This window comes from Apteryx mantelli, chromosome 20 (assembly GCF_036417845.1).
Source record: "Apteryx mantelli isolate bAptMan1 chromosome 20, bAptMan1.hap1, whole genome shotgun sequence".
In the NCBI taxonomy this organism is placed as follows: domain Eukaryota; kingdom Metazoa; phylum Chordata; class Aves; order Apterygiformes; family Apterygidae; genus Apteryx; species Apteryx mantelli.
In genome coordinates, this window is record NC_089997.1 from 12,362,175 (window position 1) to 12,382,094 (window position 19,920).

The 19,920-nt window shown below is 52.2% G+C and overlaps 2 protein-coding genes across 2 annotated transcripts in view; both read left to right on the forward strand.

Moving 5' to 3' along the window:
* LOC136993800 (scavenger receptor cysteine-rich type 1 protein M130-like) overlaps positions 1 to 19,920 on the forward strand; it is a 136,550-nt gene that overhangs the window by 107,741 nt on the left and 8,889 nt on the right. Inside the window, exon 4 of the mRNA XM_067308747.1 lies at positions 19,229 to 19,552. Within this exon, the coding sequence (XP_067164848.1) occupies positions 19,229 to 19,552 (324 nt within the window). The remainder of the gene's footprint in view (positions 1 to 19,228; positions 19,553 to 19,920) is intronic.
* On the forward strand, positions 3,303 to 4,238 carry LOC136993825 (olfactory receptor 14A16-like). The gene has a single exon (XM_067308772.1). It carries the CDS (start codon positions 3,303 to 3,305, stop codon positions 4,236 to 4,238), a length of 936 nt encoding a protein of 311 aa, XP_067164873.1.

The window sequence follows — 19,920 nt, forward strand, 5'->3', positions numbered from 1 at the left end:
TGATGTGCCTTCCATCTTGGCAGCACGCTCAGATGTAGATGGGATAGACTTTGCCTAAAGGCAGTGGTGGGAATCCCTTGTTTGGGAACAGGTAGGAAATCTGAGATGCCCTGGGTTGTTTGTTCACCAGCCACTCCAAAAGGGCCTGATTTTCTTGTTGGTCCCATGCTGTATCTGCTAGAAACATGGTGGTTGTGTCAGACACCCCATGCATGTGACATGGCCCTGCAGGTCTATTGTCATTGCATGAAATCAAGTGTCTGCACTGAATTACATAAGCTATTTGCAGTGTCTGGATTTGCATAGGTCTGAGCTCCTTAGTGAGTGGAGCTCTGGGGGTAGTAGGCATTGAGTGTCATTTCAGATGGCCAAGGAGATTCTCCACCTGGTCCCCAGCTGATGCTCTAGAAGGATATGGGTCTCCTAGTTGTTCCATTAGAGCAAGAAGACAATTGCACATGTGTTGGACCACCTCTGTCCCTTCAGAAGTCCGAGGGGGTGTGAGTGTGTAGGGCTGACTCCCTCCCTCCATCTCCATTGATTACAGTGAGAGCTGAGACAAGGAGCTCGTATACAGACACCCACTGTGTGCACCCCAAAACTTGGGCAAGGGGAAACCTCCTGTGAGCTTGTGGAGTGCATGGGAGGGAACTGAATCCCACACTGTCCCAGGGGATTCTCAATGGGCAATAGATGTATTGATTAATTCCTCTAAATAAGTCCTTGAAGCACGAATAAATGAACTCCCTTCTCGTCCCTGTGCAGGTGTCCTGTCTTCTTATGAGATGGGAAAAGGGCCTTTCTAGAGTGGGACATTTCCACCTGTCTTAGATAACCATCCTCTGATGAGACCAACTGCAATGCTGGACTCAGTCTCACTCCACTGCTTACAGAGGGACCATCAGTGATTATTTTAGTCTACTTCAATGGACATTTCCCAGGGGTGACCCTGCTGCCTTTCAGGAACTGTCAGCCCTGGAGCCCTGGGAACACCTTGAGGGTGCACAGGGGAAAGAAAATGTCACATCTTCAGCTGGGCTCCTGAGCTGGGTCTGGCTCCTGGGACTGCGGGAGCCCATGGCAACCTGGCAGGTGCTGAAGAGAGATAGCTCTGTCCAGGTGCAGCTCCTCTTAAAGAAGCAGCAAGACTCAGAGCACTGCCTGCAGGCTCTAGGATGAGATGAACGACTCAGAAGTTAAAGACAGTTGGGAATGGGAGGACAGCTGAGAGCTCACTGCAGGGAGAAATCTTCACAGCCCTTCACACAGTAAGTCTCTGGCTGCAGGGCAACACTGCTGCAGTTCCTGGAGGGTTCTTCTGAAGCTGGCACCTTCCACAGCTGATAGGGTCTGTCAGGGTGGCTCTGCCAGCTTCTCCTGTTTGGCGCAGGTGGTGCTTTAGAGCAGGGATTCCCAGACACACTATCACAGGGGCAGGGCATCGCGGCTGCCTTCTCCCAGGGATGTTGGGGGGGTGTGAAGCCAGGGAGTGCACCCAGGTCTGCACGGACTGTAATTCAGAGCAGTGTCCCTGTGCCCCAGGGTGCTGTGTGCCTGGGATGGTGACTCTGCCTCCTGTGAGGGTCAGCACTTAGCCTGCCTGGGGACCTTCCCACAGTGCTGCAGGGAGAATCTCTGGGTGGAAGGAGCGACCCCTGGCAGGGCAGGTTCATTTTCCAGTTTAGAGGGTGCTCTGTGGGTCAGGGCTGCCCACAGCTCTAGCTCACCCCCAGAACATTTTCTGAACGAGCCTTTTCAAGAGGACAGTCAAGGCAGTGTTTACCTCAAAGATTAGGCGCTTTCCTGAATGTCTGTTTTCAGTTTCCTGCTGTTTCTGGGGGGGCGAGAGGGTGTGGAAAAGGAGCTGTCAGATTTGGACGAGAGACTGACACTCTTAGTCCTTTATACTGAGAGATCAGGAGGTCTGTGAGGAACCTCGGAAAGCCCTTTCCCCACTCCTCTGACTACAAAAAGCACCACCATCATCATCTTCTCTGGCCTCATCAGCATTTGTCTGACCTTCTCCTTACCACCTGCAAACATGGAGATGCTCCTGGACAGTGCCCTGCTGCCGAGAGACTTCTGTAGGGCAGACTGAGTGCACAGAGGGTGGGATGGGGTCTGTGAGCACTGACAGGGAAAAGACATGGGACAGAGAAACAGCTGCCAGCAGGAAAAGCTCCGGGCAGTGGAGATACAGTCAGTGAATGGGAGGAAAATAGAAGCATAAATGCTGTGGGAGGGAAAACTTGGAACACTGCCAGTCAGTCCCTGCAACGCAGACATCTTCCTCTAAGCAAAGCCCCATGTCTCCTCTCCCACCCAGCAGAGCCTCTGCCCTCAAGGCCATGAGGTCCAGGCCATGAGCCCCCTCCTTGGTAGAAGAGGGGGTGCATCTCTCCTGCGATGTGCCCATTTCCCTCTGCAGGACAAAGGGACTGAGAGTGACTGTGTCCTGAGATGTTGCTGTCTAGGAGGTGGTGTGCACAGCTGGGTGAGGTGAAGGCTTTCCTGAGTGCTCGTCTGTCTGTCACTCCTTACTTCCTCTTGGTAGAAGGATCATAGAATTGCTCTTCATTTCTCCTCCTCTCCGTGCTGGTCTGGTTCTTGCTCTCTGGAGTTAAGGAGGGGCTTCAGCTGCAGTTAAGGCAGTAACTTCCCACTCCCACTAAATCGCCTGAAGCAGCAGTGAAGACAGTAAACTGATGTGAGGACAGGGTCCATCTCAGTGGGACAGAGATGTCTAGGAAGGGACAGGTCAGCCCCTGCCTTCACTGCACTGTTTCTCTCACTTGCTGGAGTGGGAGCTGGTGTGACTGATTCAGATACAGACACCTCTGTTCAAGAGGACAAGGCTGGAGGGGATGAATCCCTCACAAGGATCTTCTCTTTCAGACACAGCTGGCATGAGTGCTGTATTCATCTCTCACAATAGTAAACAGAGAATATTCCCACTGGGTCACTGGACCAAATCCCCTTCACTCAGTTCACGGTGCCCATCCACAGGTATCCCCCAAAAATACAGAGGGCAGTTTGACACCTCCATTTACACACCCCAGTAGAGCAGGCCTTACTCCTCTGAAGTCCGTGTGCAGAGGCCCCCACTCTACAGAGCACACTCAGTCAGCATGAACCAGAGGTCAGGAAACGGAGCTGAACAAAGGAGAGAGGAAATGTCTGTGCACTCAGAGAGAGGAAATGTGGAGGGTACTGCGAGAAGTGGAATGAGTTTTGCTCAGAGAACCCTGCTTTAACTTGTCAATGCCTTTTCCTCCTTGGACAGTGCCCTGAACTAAGAGCAAATGTTCAGCTGCAGCTCCTTCAATGAGTTTGTCCTCCTGGGGTTTGCGGACACACAGGAGCTGAGGCTCTTGCACTTCTCACTGTTCCTGGGCATCTACCTGGCTGCCTTCCTGGGCAACAGCCTCATCATCACAGCCATAGCCTGCGACCACCGCCTCCACACTCCCATGTATTTCTTCCTCTTCAATCTCTCCCTCCTCGACCTTGGCTCCATCTCCACCACTGTCCCCAAATCCATGGCCAATTCCCTCTGGAACACCAGGACCATTTCCTACTCAGGATGTGCTGCCCAGGTCTTTTTGTTTGTCTTTTTCATTTCAGCTGAGTATTATCTTCTCACAGTCATGGCCTATGACCGCTTTGTTGCCATCTGCAGACCCCTGCACTATGGGACCCTCATGGGTAGCAGAGCTTGTGCAAAAATGGCAGCAGCTGCCTGGGCCAGTGGTTTCCTCCATGCTGTCCTGCACACTGCAAACACATTTTCGGTAACATTCTGCCAAGGCAATGTCGTGGAGCAGTTTTTCTGTGAAATTCCCCAGATCCTCAAGCTCTCCTGCTCAGACTCCTACCTCAGGGAAGTTGGGGTTATTGTGGTTAGTATTTGTTTTGCTTTGGGGTGTTTTGTTTTCATTGTGCTGTCCTATGTGCAGATCTTCACAGCTGTGCTGAGGATCCCCTCTGAGCAGGGCAGGCACAAAGCCTTTTCCATGTGCCTCCCTCACCTGGCTGTTGTCTCCCTGTTTCTCAGCACCTCATTTTTTGCCTACCTGAAGCCCCACTCTGCCTCCTCCACACTTCTGGATCTGGCGGTGGCCATTCTGTACTCAATGCTGCCTCCAGCAGTGAACCCCCTCATCTACAGCATGAGGAACAAGGAGCTCAGGGACGCACTGAAGAAATTGATTCAGCTGGTACTAGTTCAGCAGCAATGAGGTGCCCATCCCTCTTCACAAGCGATTTCTAATTCATCTCAGACAATTCCTGTGCTTTGGGCATTCTCGCTGTGATAATGATGTTTGTGCAGAAGTGTTTGATTTCATCCCACTTCTCCAGAGACACAAACCCAGTCGGTCTGACCCAGAGGCCTTCTGTGAATTTGTCTATCACTGTGTCAGAGCTGGCCTTTTTGTAATAAAAGGGGATTTCCTCAGTGCAGTGCTTGAGGTTTGGGCTCCTCTTCCAAAGCTGGAGCCCAGAATGCGCTCAAGGACTTTCAGCTGGAAAGGGCCTGTTGCTTTTCTGGGGCTCTCCATGGGCTCAAGGCAATGAGCTCATGGGGTGATGTGTTAGGGATTGAGGGCTGGATTCAGCTCTCACATGAGTGAGTGCCCAGTGCTCCTGAGAGTGGTGAATGGTCATGTGGTATCTGCCTGGGACTGTCTCCCATATGACAGGGCTGGTGACAGATACCCACAGTGCAGACCCTGCAGGCACAGGGAAGGGTGCCTGCAGAGTGGTTCATGTACACCTTCAATGAAAAACCACAGGTTGGGTCTAGGGAAACACCTGACCACAGCCTGAGCCATTTGAAATGCCCTGTGATTGCTCAGAGCATCACTTTTGGCCACAGACCCCTTGGCAGGGGGTTTTCAGGTGCAGTGATGCCTGTCCATCTGGGTCTGCTTCCTGTCCTGCCCACCAAGGGCAGTGCAGCATCACCCCGTGGTCCCAGGGCACCACAGCCCACTCGCTCTGCAGAGCAGCACCACCAGCTTGACACCCTGCAGGGAGCACAGGAGAGGGTCTAGAAACGGCTGAGTAGGCCAGCACTGATGCACTCATTTGGGGAAAGGCTCTCCGGGGAGCAGGGACATCCCTGGAGAAGAGGAAAGGAGCAATTGTGTGCTTGGAAAGAGGAAGAAATGAGAAAAAGGAATCTGTTTCTATGTACATCAACTAAGGGCAGGCTGCTGCATCCTTGGGGCAACAAGAGCTGCCTGGGGAGCCCCAGGGCAGGGACTCATATGCTGTCCTGGAGAGAGGGGCTGGCACAGGGGGCTGCAGGCAGTCTGGGGGTAGGGAATCTCCTGGACACAAGAACAAGGGACATGGAGTGTCACTGTCCTCTGAGTTCTTGTGCCACAGGGGCCAGTTCCAGCTTGGAGGCTGATGGGGCAGCTGACACACACCCCTGCCCCCCGGAGCTGCTGTGCCCACAGTGGGGCCTGGGTTATGGTGCGAGTGCCCAGAGCTCTGCAGCACCCTGCGTTGGGCACTGCTGCAGGGCCACCCCAGCCTGGGCTGCTGTGCTGGGTGGGCTGGGGAGAGGGCAGGGGAGGTGGGGAGAGTCAAGGAGGGGCTGGGCTGGGCTGGGCTGGGCTGAGCTGAAAAGGGCCCCAGAGAGGAAAACAGCAGTGTTAGCTAATCTATGCGAAGAGGCAGGGTGAGGACATGCACTGGTGGGTTTGTGGTGCAGAGCTAGGTCTTGTGGAGGGGAACCAAGACATGCCAGGCACAGAAGAGAGGAGGCCAGTCTGTGCCTTTGGTTGCATGGGCCAACCAGGAAGGCTCCCCTGGGCATTTGTCACACACAAGCCTCTCACATCATCTGTTTCTAGCCCTGGTGGTGCACCCCAGGTTTCGGGGTCCATCTTGCTGCATGGCCAGCTCCATCCTGCTGGGCTCAGTGCTGTATTGTGGGGAATGGCCAGCCTTGCTTGGCCTCTCTCCTGGCCGAGACCCCGGCAGACCCTGGGGATGGCAGTGTGCTAACCCCTGAGTGGGACGCAGCCAGGCTGGGCAGGGGCTGGGTGCTGGGGGAGGCTGCCAAAGCAGGAGGGCTGTGGAGGGATGGGGCACAGAGGGCCCCGTCATGGGGATCGCACTGGGGGGATGTTTCTCCAGCCCAGAATGCACCTTGTCCTATGTGGTGCCTGCACAGTCAGGCCATGGGGCTGTATGTGGGGCAGGAAGGCTGAGTGGGCACAGGGATGGGACACACATGGGAGCCATGATGCTCCTTACTGCTCCTCTGCAAAAGAGAAAATCCCAGGGGAGCTCTCCCAGCCCTGCCCAACGAGCTCTTGTCCCGGTTCCAGGCATGGCAGAGCAGAGGCCGAGGACCAAGAGGTCCCTCAGGCAAAGCTGTGACAGCCTCGGGGAGCTTCCCTGAGTACCATGAGGTGCCCTCCTCATATGTCACCATCCTGCTGGGAGGGTGGCACGGGCACCAGGGATATAGCCTGTTTCTGCCTGGGGTCAGCGTGAGACTTTTGCATGTGAGGTGAATGCGACAGCCACTGCACTGCAGAAATGCTGGCCCCAATCCCTCGCTGCAGCCCCCACTGCCCCCTGCCCCTGCTGACCTGCTGCCACCCCTGTGCTGCCCCATCTCCTGTCCCCTCTCCCCACACTGCAGGGACCTGTGGTGCAGCAGAACCATCACAGCCCCACAGCCACTTCCTGGCCCCTGACACTCTCCATCCCCCTCCCAAGCACTACATCCATCTTCAAGAAGGAAAGAGGATGTGGGGAATGACAGGCTGGTCAGCGTCACTCCTGTCCCTAGGAAGCAAATCTTCCTGGAAGCTAGTTCCAGCCACATGAAGGGATTGGGAACAGCCAGCGTGAAATCCTCAAGGGCAAATGGTGCCTGACCAACCTGATTGCTTTCTGTGATGGGGTGACTGGCTGTGTGGACAAGAGGAGAGCAGTGTATGCTGTATACCTTGAATTTCAGAAGGCCTTTGGCATGCTCTTCCATAACTCCTTTGTAGCCATACTGGGGAGATGTGGAATGGAGGAGTAGGCAATGGAGGTGGGGGAAATGAGCTGGAAGCCACCTGGCTCAAAGGGTGGAGAACAGTGGTCCAAACTCCACCTGAGTAATGGTTACCAATGCTGTTCTTCAGAGGTCAATACTGGAGCCAATGCTGTTTGTTTTTATGAATGATTTAGATGATGGGATGGAGTGCACTCTCAGCCAGTTCATGGACGATGCCAAATTGGGGTGAGTAGCTGATATGCTGCAGGGCAGGGCTGCTAAGCAGAGGGGCAGTGACAGGCTGTGATACGGGCTGAGAGGAACATGGGAGGATCAATCAAGTCCTGTCCCTGGGATGAAATAACTCCATGCAGCAGGACCAGGTGGGGCTGGCTGGATGGAAAGCAACTTTGCAGGAAAGGGCCTGCAGGGTCCTGGTGGACATCAAGTTGACAAGTCCTCAGGGTGCTCTTGTAGCAAAGACAACCACCCTTATTTTGGGTTGTATTAGCAAGAGTGCAGGCAGCAGGGCGAGTGCAGAGGGACAGATGAAATATCCTGTCAGCCTTGAAGAAAGAGAAGATAAAGAAAGGGTAGAATTGGCAGACTACCAATCTTGGAGAGAGAGGTATGAGCAACGGAGTGCCCAGGTACTGCAAACATTTGAAAACAGCCTGAAATGTGGCATTTCAGCCTGCTGCCAAGGGGCTAGAGCCAGATGTACCCAGACTTGCTCAAGGGCGGGAGATCCAGGCAACTTCTGATTTACTCTACCTCTAATAGCATGGCCAGGATTATGCTTTTTTAGTGACAGAACATGTTTTTGCAAGTCTAACTTTTTAATTAAAGCATTAGAACAAACGCTCAAGCACACCAATGGGGGGGGGGGGGACGGGACACTGTTTCCATTGGCTCCAGCGGCTGTGGGATGAAGCCTGAGTTTGGTTTGAAAGAGAAAAGATTAGGACTGAATGTCCTGCAAGTGACTATAAACTACTTGATGCCTTCTGTGCTTTTCAGGGATATTTCTTCTGGTTGCTACTCAGTCTACAACACACTCTAATTTTTCCTTTGCATAACAGATCAGATGTGTGGAGAAAGAATGGAATCCAGGGAAACAACATGCAAATAATCTGGGCAGCCCACTGAAATGGTACGTGTGTGTGAGAGAGCTCACAGCAAAGGCCTGGAAAAGCCAGTTGCCGTGGGGCTGGATACGGCCTCCTCTGATTGCTCATGACACGGGCTCATGACACACCTCACAGAGTCAAATAAATTTCTGTGGGAGAATAGAAGGAAGAAAGTAGAAATGAATCAAAAGATGGGAAATGGAGGGCAGGAGTCCCACCAGTAAACATCTCCAAATACAGCTCTCCAGCAAAGCTGTTTCTTCCATGACAAGCAGCACCTGGGGGAAGGAGGGTCTTTTCCTGACGCCCCTCTCGGGATGGAGGGCAGCAACACTGGAGAGACCCCTTCCAGCCAAGGGGGAGTTGCTGGGCACTCAAGCAAAGATTTCAGTCTGGGACCTTAAAGTCCTGGGTGGCTGAAGACTACAAGATGCCTCCAACGTTTGGCTCACCTGTTTTAAACCAGAGTCTCTGCTCTCTCAGAGGATCAAAACCAAGATGCCTTTCCCTGGGGGTCAATACCTGCTCAGACCAAGGTTTCAGCCCTGCAGGTTTCAGCCCCAGGCTGATAAGCTGCACACGGGACTGTGTAACTGGCTTGGTCACAAGGGACCCGAGTCACATCACAGTGACCATTGAAATACCCCCAGAAGCAGATCCTGTGACATCTGGCCTGAACGAGACCTGCTGTATTTCTCTGCCTTTCTCCCTGCACCTAAAACTTTCTCTTTAGCTCCTTAGCACTGGGGAGAAGACTCGGCTCCTGGACCAGCAGGGAAGGCACCAGTGCCTGCCAGTCCTGACGCTATACTCACATTTTCATTCTGTTGAACTAAACCAAGTCCCCAGGTGACCAGCTCTGCAGTGTAACTGTCCATGTGTCCACACTTTTCTCCAGTCCAGGAAAATGGGCTGCAGGTGGGAGGGAGCCTGTGCAGGGCAGGCATAGAAATGCCTCTGCTCACCACCACCTGGCCTGGGGTCAGGGAGGAAAAGAGGCCCTGGGGCCAGTGCCCGCTGCCTGCGTGGCTTTCTCTGCAATTGTCTCCTTTTCTGTTCCAGGCTCTGGGGACGAACGGGCTCGCTGGCTGCAGCCAGCCTGGACACATGGAGTGGCAGAGCTACAGGAGCAGTGGCCAGGTCCCCCCTGCAGGCAGCTGGACAGGCACAGATGGGACCTGGCCCTTCCTGCTCTTCCCAAGCATGTCATTCGAGGAAGTGCTGGAAGAACAGGCCTGGAGGGATCCTCATGGAACTGCAATGCCTGTGGCTGTGATAACTGACCAGCCCACTCCTGCAAACGCTTCCTGGGCCAGGCGTTTGGGGACAAGCAGCTGGCAGTGCTTCTGGGAGTCCATCAGCACCATGCCCTCTGGGTGGGCAAGGAGACCTCAGGTTCTTGGTACCCTGTTGGAGAGGAGCTGGCTGCCGAGAGGACTGAGGGGAGGTGGGACAGGTTCCGTGACTCACGAGGTGAAGGTGCTGGCACAGGCCTGGAGCCAGGGCCCTGCAGCCTCCTAGGCCTCTCCCAGCTGCTGGGAAGCCACTGCAGAAGCAAGCAAATCCCAGAGAACAACCTTTCCCACGTTCCTGGGAGCCAATGACAGGGACACTTGTGTGTGAGAACATGACAGACCAGCAGCAGGGAGATGACTGGGGTTTGTGCTTGTGGGGTCCCTTCTGCCTGAGGAAATGATAGGCCAGTGCTAGGCACATGCTCAGCTATGGGCCTGTGAGGTCACTGCTGCCTCAGCACCTGATAGGCCAGCAGCAGGCACATGGCTTCAATGCTGATTGTGAGGTCACTTATTCCCTGGAGCTGATAGGTCAACAGGGGGCCCTTGGCTCATGTAGGTTCTTCTGATGTCACTTCAGTCTCTGCTGCTGATAGGCCAGAAACAGGCTTCATGCTAGGATGTTGATTGTGAGGTCACTGCTGCCTCAGCACCTGATAGGCCAGCAGCAGGCACATGGCTCAGATGCTGATTGTTAGGTCACTTCCTTCTCTGTGGACTGTCTGCCATCAGCAGGCTCTCGGTTGCTGTGGTTTCTTGTAAAGTCCCCTCTGTCTCTGCTGCTGACAGGCCAGAAGCAGGTTGATGGGTCCAGTGCAGACTGTGAGGTCCCTGCTGCCTGTGCACTGGATCGGCCAGCAGCAGGAACAGCGTCAGCAAAGCAGCTGTGAGGTCACTTCAGCCTGAGCAGCTGAGCAGCAGCAACAGGGCTGTGAAATGGCTTGTGAGGATGCTGCTGTCTCTGAAGACGACAGGCCAGAAACGCGCTGGCCTTGCGGGGCTGGTCCCTGCTGGGCTGGGGCTCTCCAGGGAGGCCTGAGTCACCCCCAGGCTGCGCTGGGCAGGGGGCTTGTGCCGGGCTCCCGCTGCCGTGGATCCAGCAGGGTGCCTGGAGTCCACTGAACAGACTCCTCACCGAGTTCACACAAGCAGGGATTTGGTTGCTTTGTTTGGGATATTTTGCACGCCGAAAGAAAGAGCCTGCTGTTGCCTTTAAAAACAAGTATTTATCAGCCTGTACAAAAGACCTATGAAAACACAGTTCATGCAGTTGTGTGGTGACTCTGTTGTTCTATGCAAGTGCTCTGTCATGAAATATGTATATATACATATGTACGTATATATAAATACACACACACACATATGTATATACATATATACATTATATATATTGTGTAGGTGTCTAGGAACTACAGAATGCATTCCTGATCATCACCTACTTTTATTCTTAGGAGAACAGGCGTTTTCACCACTGGAGATATATACTGAGGCAAATCATGATATTTAGGAGAGCTTTGTAGAGACTTGTACAGCCTCTTTTGCTGTGTGCTACAATGAAGACTTCAGAATATAGTGTGTTCCCATTAAATCAAGAAATGCAAGGGAATGTATTTCAGCACTAATTGAGAAGGTGTACTAGTACAAGTAGGGATATGGACTATTCAGGGACTACTAGGACATTTTGATTTAATCCATAGTATTCCTTCAGTGACTCAAGACCAAAGAAACGTTGTCTATCCTTTTAGATAAAAAAACTGTATGTGTTTCGGTAGCCATCTCTGCCTTTCTAGGATTGTTAAAACAGCAATGAATTATTTAGTGGGAACAAAATTGAGAAAGAGTTTGTTAAAACAGCATAAGAAAAAGCTTGAAACAATGTCGGCATTTGTTACCTTTAGGCCTCTAAGTTTATGTTAATATTTTGACATTTCAATGTGGAAGTCATTTAAACCCTCAGCTGAAAAGTGAGGTTGGGTTGTTCCAGTTGGGTCAATCATTTATCTCCATTTCTGTTACTGTGCTGTCAGGAAACCTTCTGACCTACCGAACTCAGTTATGGCTCTAGGATCTTTGACTTGAGCCAGGAAAGGTAGTGCAGTGCTGTGGTGGCACAAAGAAATGCTGTCCACAAATGTATTTCCTAATACTAACATGAGATCACTACAAAGTTTATTTGCAATCTGGGGTAATAATCAACACACAAGTAAAGATGAAACCATTGGAATGGCTGAAATAACAAAAATAAAAATCATATATATACTTATGATAATGCTGTAACTTAAACCATCCAATTTGCGGTTCCTTAGATACAGCTTGTGGTTCAATGCCCACGTCAATTTTTTTTCTAAAAATGTTGTTCTGTTCCTTCCTCCCTTCCCACCTTCTTTCATAACTGATGACTACTTTCAGCTAAACTTGACAAATGTAGAGATGTCAAAGTTTTCAAACTCTAGTCATCATGGAAATTAGGGTCTGGGTGGTGAAGAGATCCCCATGGCTGTGTGCTGAGAGAGAAAGTTATATTTCTCCCCCATATCAGCTAACTGACCCCTTGGCCTGTGTGTATTTGGTTGGCCAGTGCGCAGGTGTGATGTGAGATGATCACTTGCCCAGCCAACATGGTGGGGACCAGCAGGCATGGTGGGGATCGGCAGCATTGCTTGGGGGAGGGATGGTATGAGCCAGCAAGGAAATGGGCTTTGGGAGTCGTCCTGATCACTGAACAGCTTATTCCTTGCTGGAGGATGGAGAGTATTAACAACAACAACAAAAAGTGGTGGGGAGGGGGAAAGAAAAGACAAGAACGTTAACATCTTTGTCTTCCTTGGTCACTTTATTTTTAAAATTCTTGCTTGATAAACATTGTTCTAGAAGTGCTTCTTGCCAGCCACCATAGTACAGGCCAGGGTTCAAAACATCTGGAGAGCCAGGATACAGGCAAAGGTCTCTCTTGGAGCCTGCAGGAACACACGCTCAGGAAATGTTTGCAGTTCATACCCTGGACCTGTCAGCTCTGGTTTTTAGCACCGCATCCCCTGAAGAAAGATGCACACAGGTCTCTCTTCACTGCTTTAATCTCATAGGATTAATTGACTCAATTGACTCATGGTTAAGGAAGTGGCCTGATTTTAATGTCCTTTTTGTTATTTTTGCCTGAAAACTCGCATTTCTGTTAGCTTGAATGAAATAGAGCAAGGATGTTGTGCATGGCCATATTTTCCATTCCAAATTAAACAGTCAGAAGGTTGCTGGCAGCTTAGAGAGCTGGAAAACGCTGCTCATAAACCTCTCCATGGCCAGAACTCCAGCTGACCTCAGTGGGATTCAGACCGTGGTTTTCATCACCTCTTAAGACTCTGTAGCTCCCAGTAGAGCTCCCAATAGCTTCATCAGCCTGATGGCATGTCCTGCACTTTTTCTACCTTCTTTTATTTTTATAATGGTGTAATGCAACCAAGGATTTTTTGCACAAACCTGTTTTTTTTTTTTTTCTGTTGTTGTATGGAGGACAAAATATTATAACACACCTGTCAATTAATATAAATATTTCCTTTAGTTGAGTATATTTACCAAGCGTAGACCATACCGCAGCCTGTAATGCTGCATTGTAGGCACTAAAAGCATTTCAGCTCTCAGAACACTTCTATCTGCACGTGTGTCTTTTTCTTTAAGGAGAAAAAGTATAAATAGACTCAGTGTTGCTTTGTTCCTTTTTACTTTTAGGCAGAAAATCCATTCTGTTGATTCACATCCCTGTATCACAGCATCTGGACCTTCAGTAGAAGCATTTGGGAGCTGTGACAGTATGGACAGACATGTTACATGGTTGAGGGCTCATCTGTCACATAAGAGGAAGATCTCCATTTGGGTTATGTGATGGTTGTCCCTGTGGTCATCTACCAATAATGTCTAGTCAGTGCCCACATGTACCAGCAGCATGTGCTAATGTGCTTGAGGCACCATGTACGGGCAATGGCTTGTGATGTTTCCAAGCAAGAAACGTGGTCTGAAGGAGCCTCTGGAAAGGAGGCAGCAGCCTGTGAGCTGGGGAGCTCTTCAGACAGCTTGAAGGCTGGTCACCTCTTACAAAATGACCTTTGAAATTATGATTCATGACCAGGCAAATAGCACAGTGCCTGCCCTCACCTTTCCTGCCTTGCGCTCCAGACTGACTTGGGCACAAGCCCACCCTGACCTGAAAACTCAGCAGTCCCGGGGGTGCAGCAGTGCAGCCAGGCTCATCCACCTTGCTGAAGGGCTCAGCTTCTTTTCTCAAGTACACCCCCATATGAAATGAGCTGTGAGGCTCCTTAGGAGTGACCTTACATCTCAGTAGCTCTGAAGTCACGCAGAGGTTAAGGTCTATTTCTGTCTGTGTAGCTAGGTCTGTAATTTAATCGAAGTAGAAATTATTAAGTGATTTTTTTGTCCTGGTAGGTGTGTTCTGACACTTTGTCTCTTTGTCTCTACTATCTGGTTGATACAGTTTACATTTTACATCCTCTTTACATGTGTTTACATGTGTTAGTTTGCATAGATACATAGTTATTAGTTACATAGCAGCCTGTTCTACATGGCTCAATATTCTTATACAAACTTCCTTTTCACCAGCATGCGGGAAGCCCAGAGGACAGCACCAACTATCATTTATGTTCCACATGTCCATGTAAGGTGGGAGGATGTTGGAGCCTCACTGGAAGCTACATTACCACATTATTACAGAATAGTCCAGCATATGCACCAGTTTTGTTGCTTGCAACTTCAGATAGATGGATACGTATATTTTTGAGTTTGCTTTCATTTTCCTTTTCCAGTTTCATTTATGTGCCCTTGAAGCACCTGACCACTGCACTTTCCCAAGCAACTGGATACTGTTATCACAAGGGCACCTACCTGAAGATCTTACAATTTGCCTGCAAAAATCTTGACTGGATGCATTTACCATCAAATGCTTTGACAGTGCATAACTTGGCTACTGTTGGTAAATTCCTTCTAAAATTGAATACTGAAATTCCAGCATGTCAACAGTTTCTGGCATCAAAGCAGGTCCCTTTTCTCACAGAAGACGCAAGCAGTTCATGGCTAAGTCCCCAGGTCAGGGGTCAGTGCTGGCCCTGGAAACAGTCCTCCATTTCCTCAGGATCAGCTCTCTGATGTCTAGTAGCCAGAGGGCAAAGGTTCCACCTCATTTTTCCAAAGAGGATGAGAGAAAATGGATTTAGGATATAATAGTTAACACAGGCCTCCTCAAAGAGTTCAAAGCCATTCAGCCCAAGTAGCACTACCTCAAACAATGACATATTTGAACCTCTACCTGAAGCCTTTCTTGCAGTTCCTTCAAATGATATCACAAAATATCATGCTTAATACTGTCCTGCTACCTAAAGCCTTGCAGCTTCTCCACAAACTATTGCTGCTTCCCCACAGTCCATCTGCCTCCTCCCATTTCCACTTCATATCTTTAGCAGTTCACTAAACTCAGTCCTCTAAACTCAGTCCTCTAGTCGATCCCCATCCATGGATCTGATCTATCTCCAGAGAGACAGGCAGGACTTGATAGAAAAGGCTTTCATTCCTTCTTAAAAAGGTGTAACTTGTTGGATTTTGTCTCCCAGAATTGGTCTGCAATAACTGAGCAGAAAGTCTAAAGCTGAGAGGAAGAAAAAGGTACCTGCGTTTCCACATAATACTTAAATATCAACTAGAAGAGCTAATCTGCTGTTGTTTAGAAGAGAATGTCAATGAAGAAAGCGGCAAGACATTTGAAGGTTTTTGTTTCCTTCTTTGCAGTACTTTTAACCTTATTGAAAGAGAAGATTTTAGAAGAAGGCTTGGCTGTTGCTTGTGAGGTCACTTGTGAGTGCTGAACTGATTGGATAGTAGCAGAGATGTGGCTGGAAAGGTGACTGTGAGGTCACTTCTACCTGAGCAGTTGATAGGGCAGCATTTGGTTCATGGCTGGGGAAGTTATAGTGAGGTAACTTCTGTGTCAGAGGCTTCTAGGCCAGTGACAGAGACGTGGCTGTGAAGGTGAGTGTGAGGTCATGTCTTTCTGAGTCCCTGCTAGGCCAGCAACAAGCACATGGCTAGGAACTGACTTTGAGGTCACTGCTGTCCCAGCAGCCTATAGGCCTGCAGCATTGGTAATCTCTGATTTCCAGGGAATGTGTGCTATAGAAATTACCCCTGTCTAGCAGCAGGGAGCTTGTTAGATTTCCCTGCAAGGTCCGTACTGGGTCCCTGTTCTTCATGTGTACACCTGCTTTAATATCACCTTTGGGACTGTAACATGTTAGTGGTCTCCGATTCTCTGTCCAAGTATGTTCTGATTGGAGACTGGGTGCAAAGGCTCTTGGAGGAGACAGAGGTAATGTGAGCCCCAAAGAAAGGCATGAGAAAAATTCCCACAGAGGCCTCTCTTTGGCAGCAGAATAGGTACAAGAGAGAGGGAAGATTCAGCCAGGTGAAGCCCCTTGGGACCACTTCATCTGCTTCCTTGAGGTGGGAAGTGAACATGAGCAGGGCTGAAAATGGATGTTCCCAGAAAGTCCATTTTCAAAGCCTTTGGGAGAGTAAAAGCAACTTCCAGGGATGGAGAGTTGGCCTTGCTGTGTTTTCAGGCCCTTGGGGGGCCCTGCTTGGTGCCATGTCCAGTCATGTCCCCTCTGTGTCCCTGATGCACCATGCTAAGGCAGCAGTGACCTCAGAATCCAGATCCAAGCCATGTGCCTTCTACTGGCCTATCAGGTACTCGGGAAGAAGTGATGTCACAGTCAACAACCAAGCCATGTGCTTGCTCCTTGCCTATGAGGGACTCGGTCAGTAGTGACCTCACAATCGACATGCAAGCCAAGTGCCTGCTGCTGGCCTATCAGGCATTCAAGCTGCAGTGACCTCACAATCAGCATCAAAGCTATGTGCCTGCTGCTGGCCTATCAGGGGCTCTGGGAGAAGTGACCTCACAATCAACATCCAAGCGCTGTGTCTGCCGCTGGCCTATGAGCTATTCAGGGAGCACTGACCTGACAGTCGGCATTCAAGCCCTGTGCCTGCTGCTGGCTTATCAGTTACTGCAGCAGGAATGACCTCAAAAGCACATGTCCCACCCATGTGCCTGCTGCTGGCCTAACAGGCACTCCGGCAGCAGTGACCTCACAATCAGTATCCAAGCCGTGTGCCTGTTGGGAAGGGAAGGGAAGGTGAATAAGTTAAATGCAAAGTGCTCCTGAGAGGATAAGGACAGCATCCCGTGGAAGGGGAACATAATGCAGTAACGTGAAAAAAGAAAGGCACAATGATATTCAAAGAGCCTAATACAATGCCCCAGCATTTCTGAATAGAAAACCACTGAGTAAGTGGAAAAGTAAAATACGTGACCATACGTGAAAGTCTAATGGCACTGAAATGCATGAAGGTGTGCAATAGCAGCATGGTGAGGTGGTGTGAGATGCAGCGTCACTAATGAGAAACTGCAGTGAAATGTGTTTGCTGTTTTGCATAAATGATGGTGTGCGATGGACGGGAGTTACAGAGAGATGGCGAGGTGCCAAGTGCCGATGGCCCTGGGCTGTGGTAGTGCTGTGAGCTGTGAGCACTGAGACCCTGCTGCACAGGGGACCCCCGTCCCCCTGCCCAGCCTTGAGTGCAGGGCCCCAGGAGTGGTTTGGTCACCTGCGAGGAAAAATCCCCCTCTAGGAGCTGTGCCCAGCAGCCATGTCTGCAAAGGCAGCAGGAGCAGCCCCTGCAGCGCCATCCCTGGGAGCAGGTTTGGGGCTGGAGCTGGCACAGCGGCTCCATGCAGTGACAGTGCTTGGGGAAGCAAGCCCAGAGAGAAACCACCGTCTTCCTGGCTCGGGCGCTGCTGCAGGGAGAGCGCGGCGCAGGCTGCCGAGGTCACGTGGGCTGTGGTTTGTGCACCTGCAGGCGAGGCTTTGATCTCCCGATCAGCCCCTGCGAGGGAATAACGGGCTGTGGGGTGAGCATGCTGAGAGTCGGGGGGGTCTGAACGTCTGGGCTGCCCTGTGTGCTGTCAGAGGAGTGAAATGGCCCAGCTCCCTGCTCCTGACCAGGGCACCCACCGCGGGGCTGTCCAGGAAGGGATCGACGAGCCCTCACTCACGGGATGGGGCTCTGGCCATGGCAAAGAGGCCTTTCACCACTGCTGCTCCCGGCACAGCAGGGCTGTAGCAGGGTGAGGGGCTGTTTCTGTTTCCTTCCCTTCCTGACACAGCCCGTCCCAGGGGCAATCCCAGCTCCGCGGTTCCCATGGTACGGGGACAGCTGGACACTCGCACCTTGGGCACTCGGGCAAACACAGCGTACGACATGCCCAAAGCTCCCGGTCCCCACAGTGGGGTACAAGGGGCAACAGACCCATTTCCCCACCATGATCTGCCCTGTCCCACTGGGCTGGGCCCCGTGATGATGCCCCAGAGCAGCGACCGTGACATCCGCAGTGGAGCCGTGCCTCATATATGGTCATGAAGAGCGCTGGAGAAGTTCATTGGAGGGCTGGGCTGTGTCAGAAGGGAGATAACCCCTGATAATGTCTAAAAAGGTGCCTGCTGCTTCGATTGGCTCCTCCTGCAGCTGAGCCAGCACCTGCAGATATATATTGGCCTCCCATCTTTGTTGTCCCCTGCGAGTCCTCAGGAGCTGTGTCAGGGAGTGGGGTGCATCAGGGCAGTGCTGTCAGGGCAGAAGGCTGCGGATGGAGGCAGAGGGACTCCTGGTCCCTCGGGTGCTGTGGCTGCTCCTCTGGGTGCAGCTCTGCTGGGGTAAGTGCTGCTTCCTTGTCCCACAGCCCTGGGTCCAATGGGCACCAGTGGGGTCATGGGGATCCCTCTGGAAAAGGGGTTTCATCCCAGAAAGCAGTGAGACAAGGCTCAGAAGGTGCTCAAGTCCATCGACCCTGTGCCTCTCTGGGTGGGAGAAGGATGTTTGTGCTTCCAGGGCTCCTGTGCTTATGGCAGTCAGTGCCTGGGTGTGCTTATAGACACCTCGTCTTTGGGCACCCTTTGGGGATCCCTGTTCCCCCAGTGCTGTGCCCCAGAGCTGGTGGTGGGTCAGCTGGTGGCTGCAGAACTCAGCAATCCCCAGGACACAGCCAACCCTCAGGGTGCCCAGGAGGGTTTCTGTGGTGTTCAGTGCCCTGTGGTTGGGGTGACCCCAGCCCAAGGTGGGGCAGTTTGTGCCCTGCAGAGAGAAGGGGACCAGGGCATCTGCATCCACAGCCCAGTAGAGAGGTGTCCTTCCCAGGGGCCCTGGCTGAGGGCAGGGGCTGGGCTCATCCCCATGGGAAAGGAAGGAATGAGCATTGGAAGAATCTTGGGGATCCTCTTGGTGCTCCCTGGGGACATGGAAAGCCCTGGGGGAGGTGGGTGGGCTTGGGTGGTGCCCAGGGCAGGTGGTGGACAGGGGGCTGGGGTCATGGGGGATGCAGCAGTTTGGGGAGGCCTGGGGGTCTAGGGCTGCTCACGAGGTGCCGTGCTGGGAAGGAGTGGGTGCCCTGTGCAGAGCCTGGCATGGTGTCTGGGTGGGCATGGGCAGGATGCGGGGTGCAAGGAGGTGCCGAGGTCCCTGGGGTGGGAATGGCCCAGAAGGGCTGGAGCTGGGCGTCTGCCAGCCCAGCCCAGTGCAGCCTGCAGAGAGAGGAGGGACCCCGACACTGCCCTTGGGACAGCCCAGAGAGGAGAAGGCTCACAGCCCCGGTGCCTGGGACTCGGCCCTGTGCAGGGGACCCTGCAAAGCCACAGCGCGGGGCCTTGGCACTCTCCTAACCAGCCCTGTGTCTGTGTTTGAAGGTGCTGCGGAGGTGAGGCTGGAGGCTGGAGGCAGTCGCTGTGCTGGGAGAGTGGAGGTGAAACACCAGGGCCAGTGGGGGACGGTGTGTGACGATGGCTGGGACATGAAAGATGCTGCTGTAGTTTGTAAGCAGCTGGGCTGTGAATCTGCTCTCCAAGCTCTTGAGTATGCACATTTTGGGCCAGGATCTGGCCCGATTTGGCTGAGTGATCTTGAGTGTCAAGGCACCGAGACTGCCCTGTCTGAGTGCAAACATGATGACTGGAGTAAAGATTACTGCTATCATGCTGAGGATGCTGGAGTGGTTTGTTCAGGTAAGGAGTCAGCCAGTTCCTCACCTTTGGGGCTGGGCCTGGGATCGGGGACTAACCGGGCTGTGCCCTGAAGGAGAAATGCATGGGTACCGGAGCAGGCCCTGACGTGACTGCTCTCGCTGCCAAGCTGGGACTGTTGCTGCTGCTGTCCCTGGGGAAAGCCCGGGGTGAGCCCACCGCGGGTGCACAGACCCCGTCAGGGTCGCGGGGGCTCAGCCCACCCTCAGGCTGAACCAAAGGGGCTTTTCAGAGAGGAGAAGAGCAGGGCCTGGGGCAGAGGAGCAAGGTGACGGGCAGCACCTTGCACCCCGTGCCCAGGGCCGCCCCATGAGGACCAGCCCCATGCAAGTTTGGGGCCTGGCAGCTGC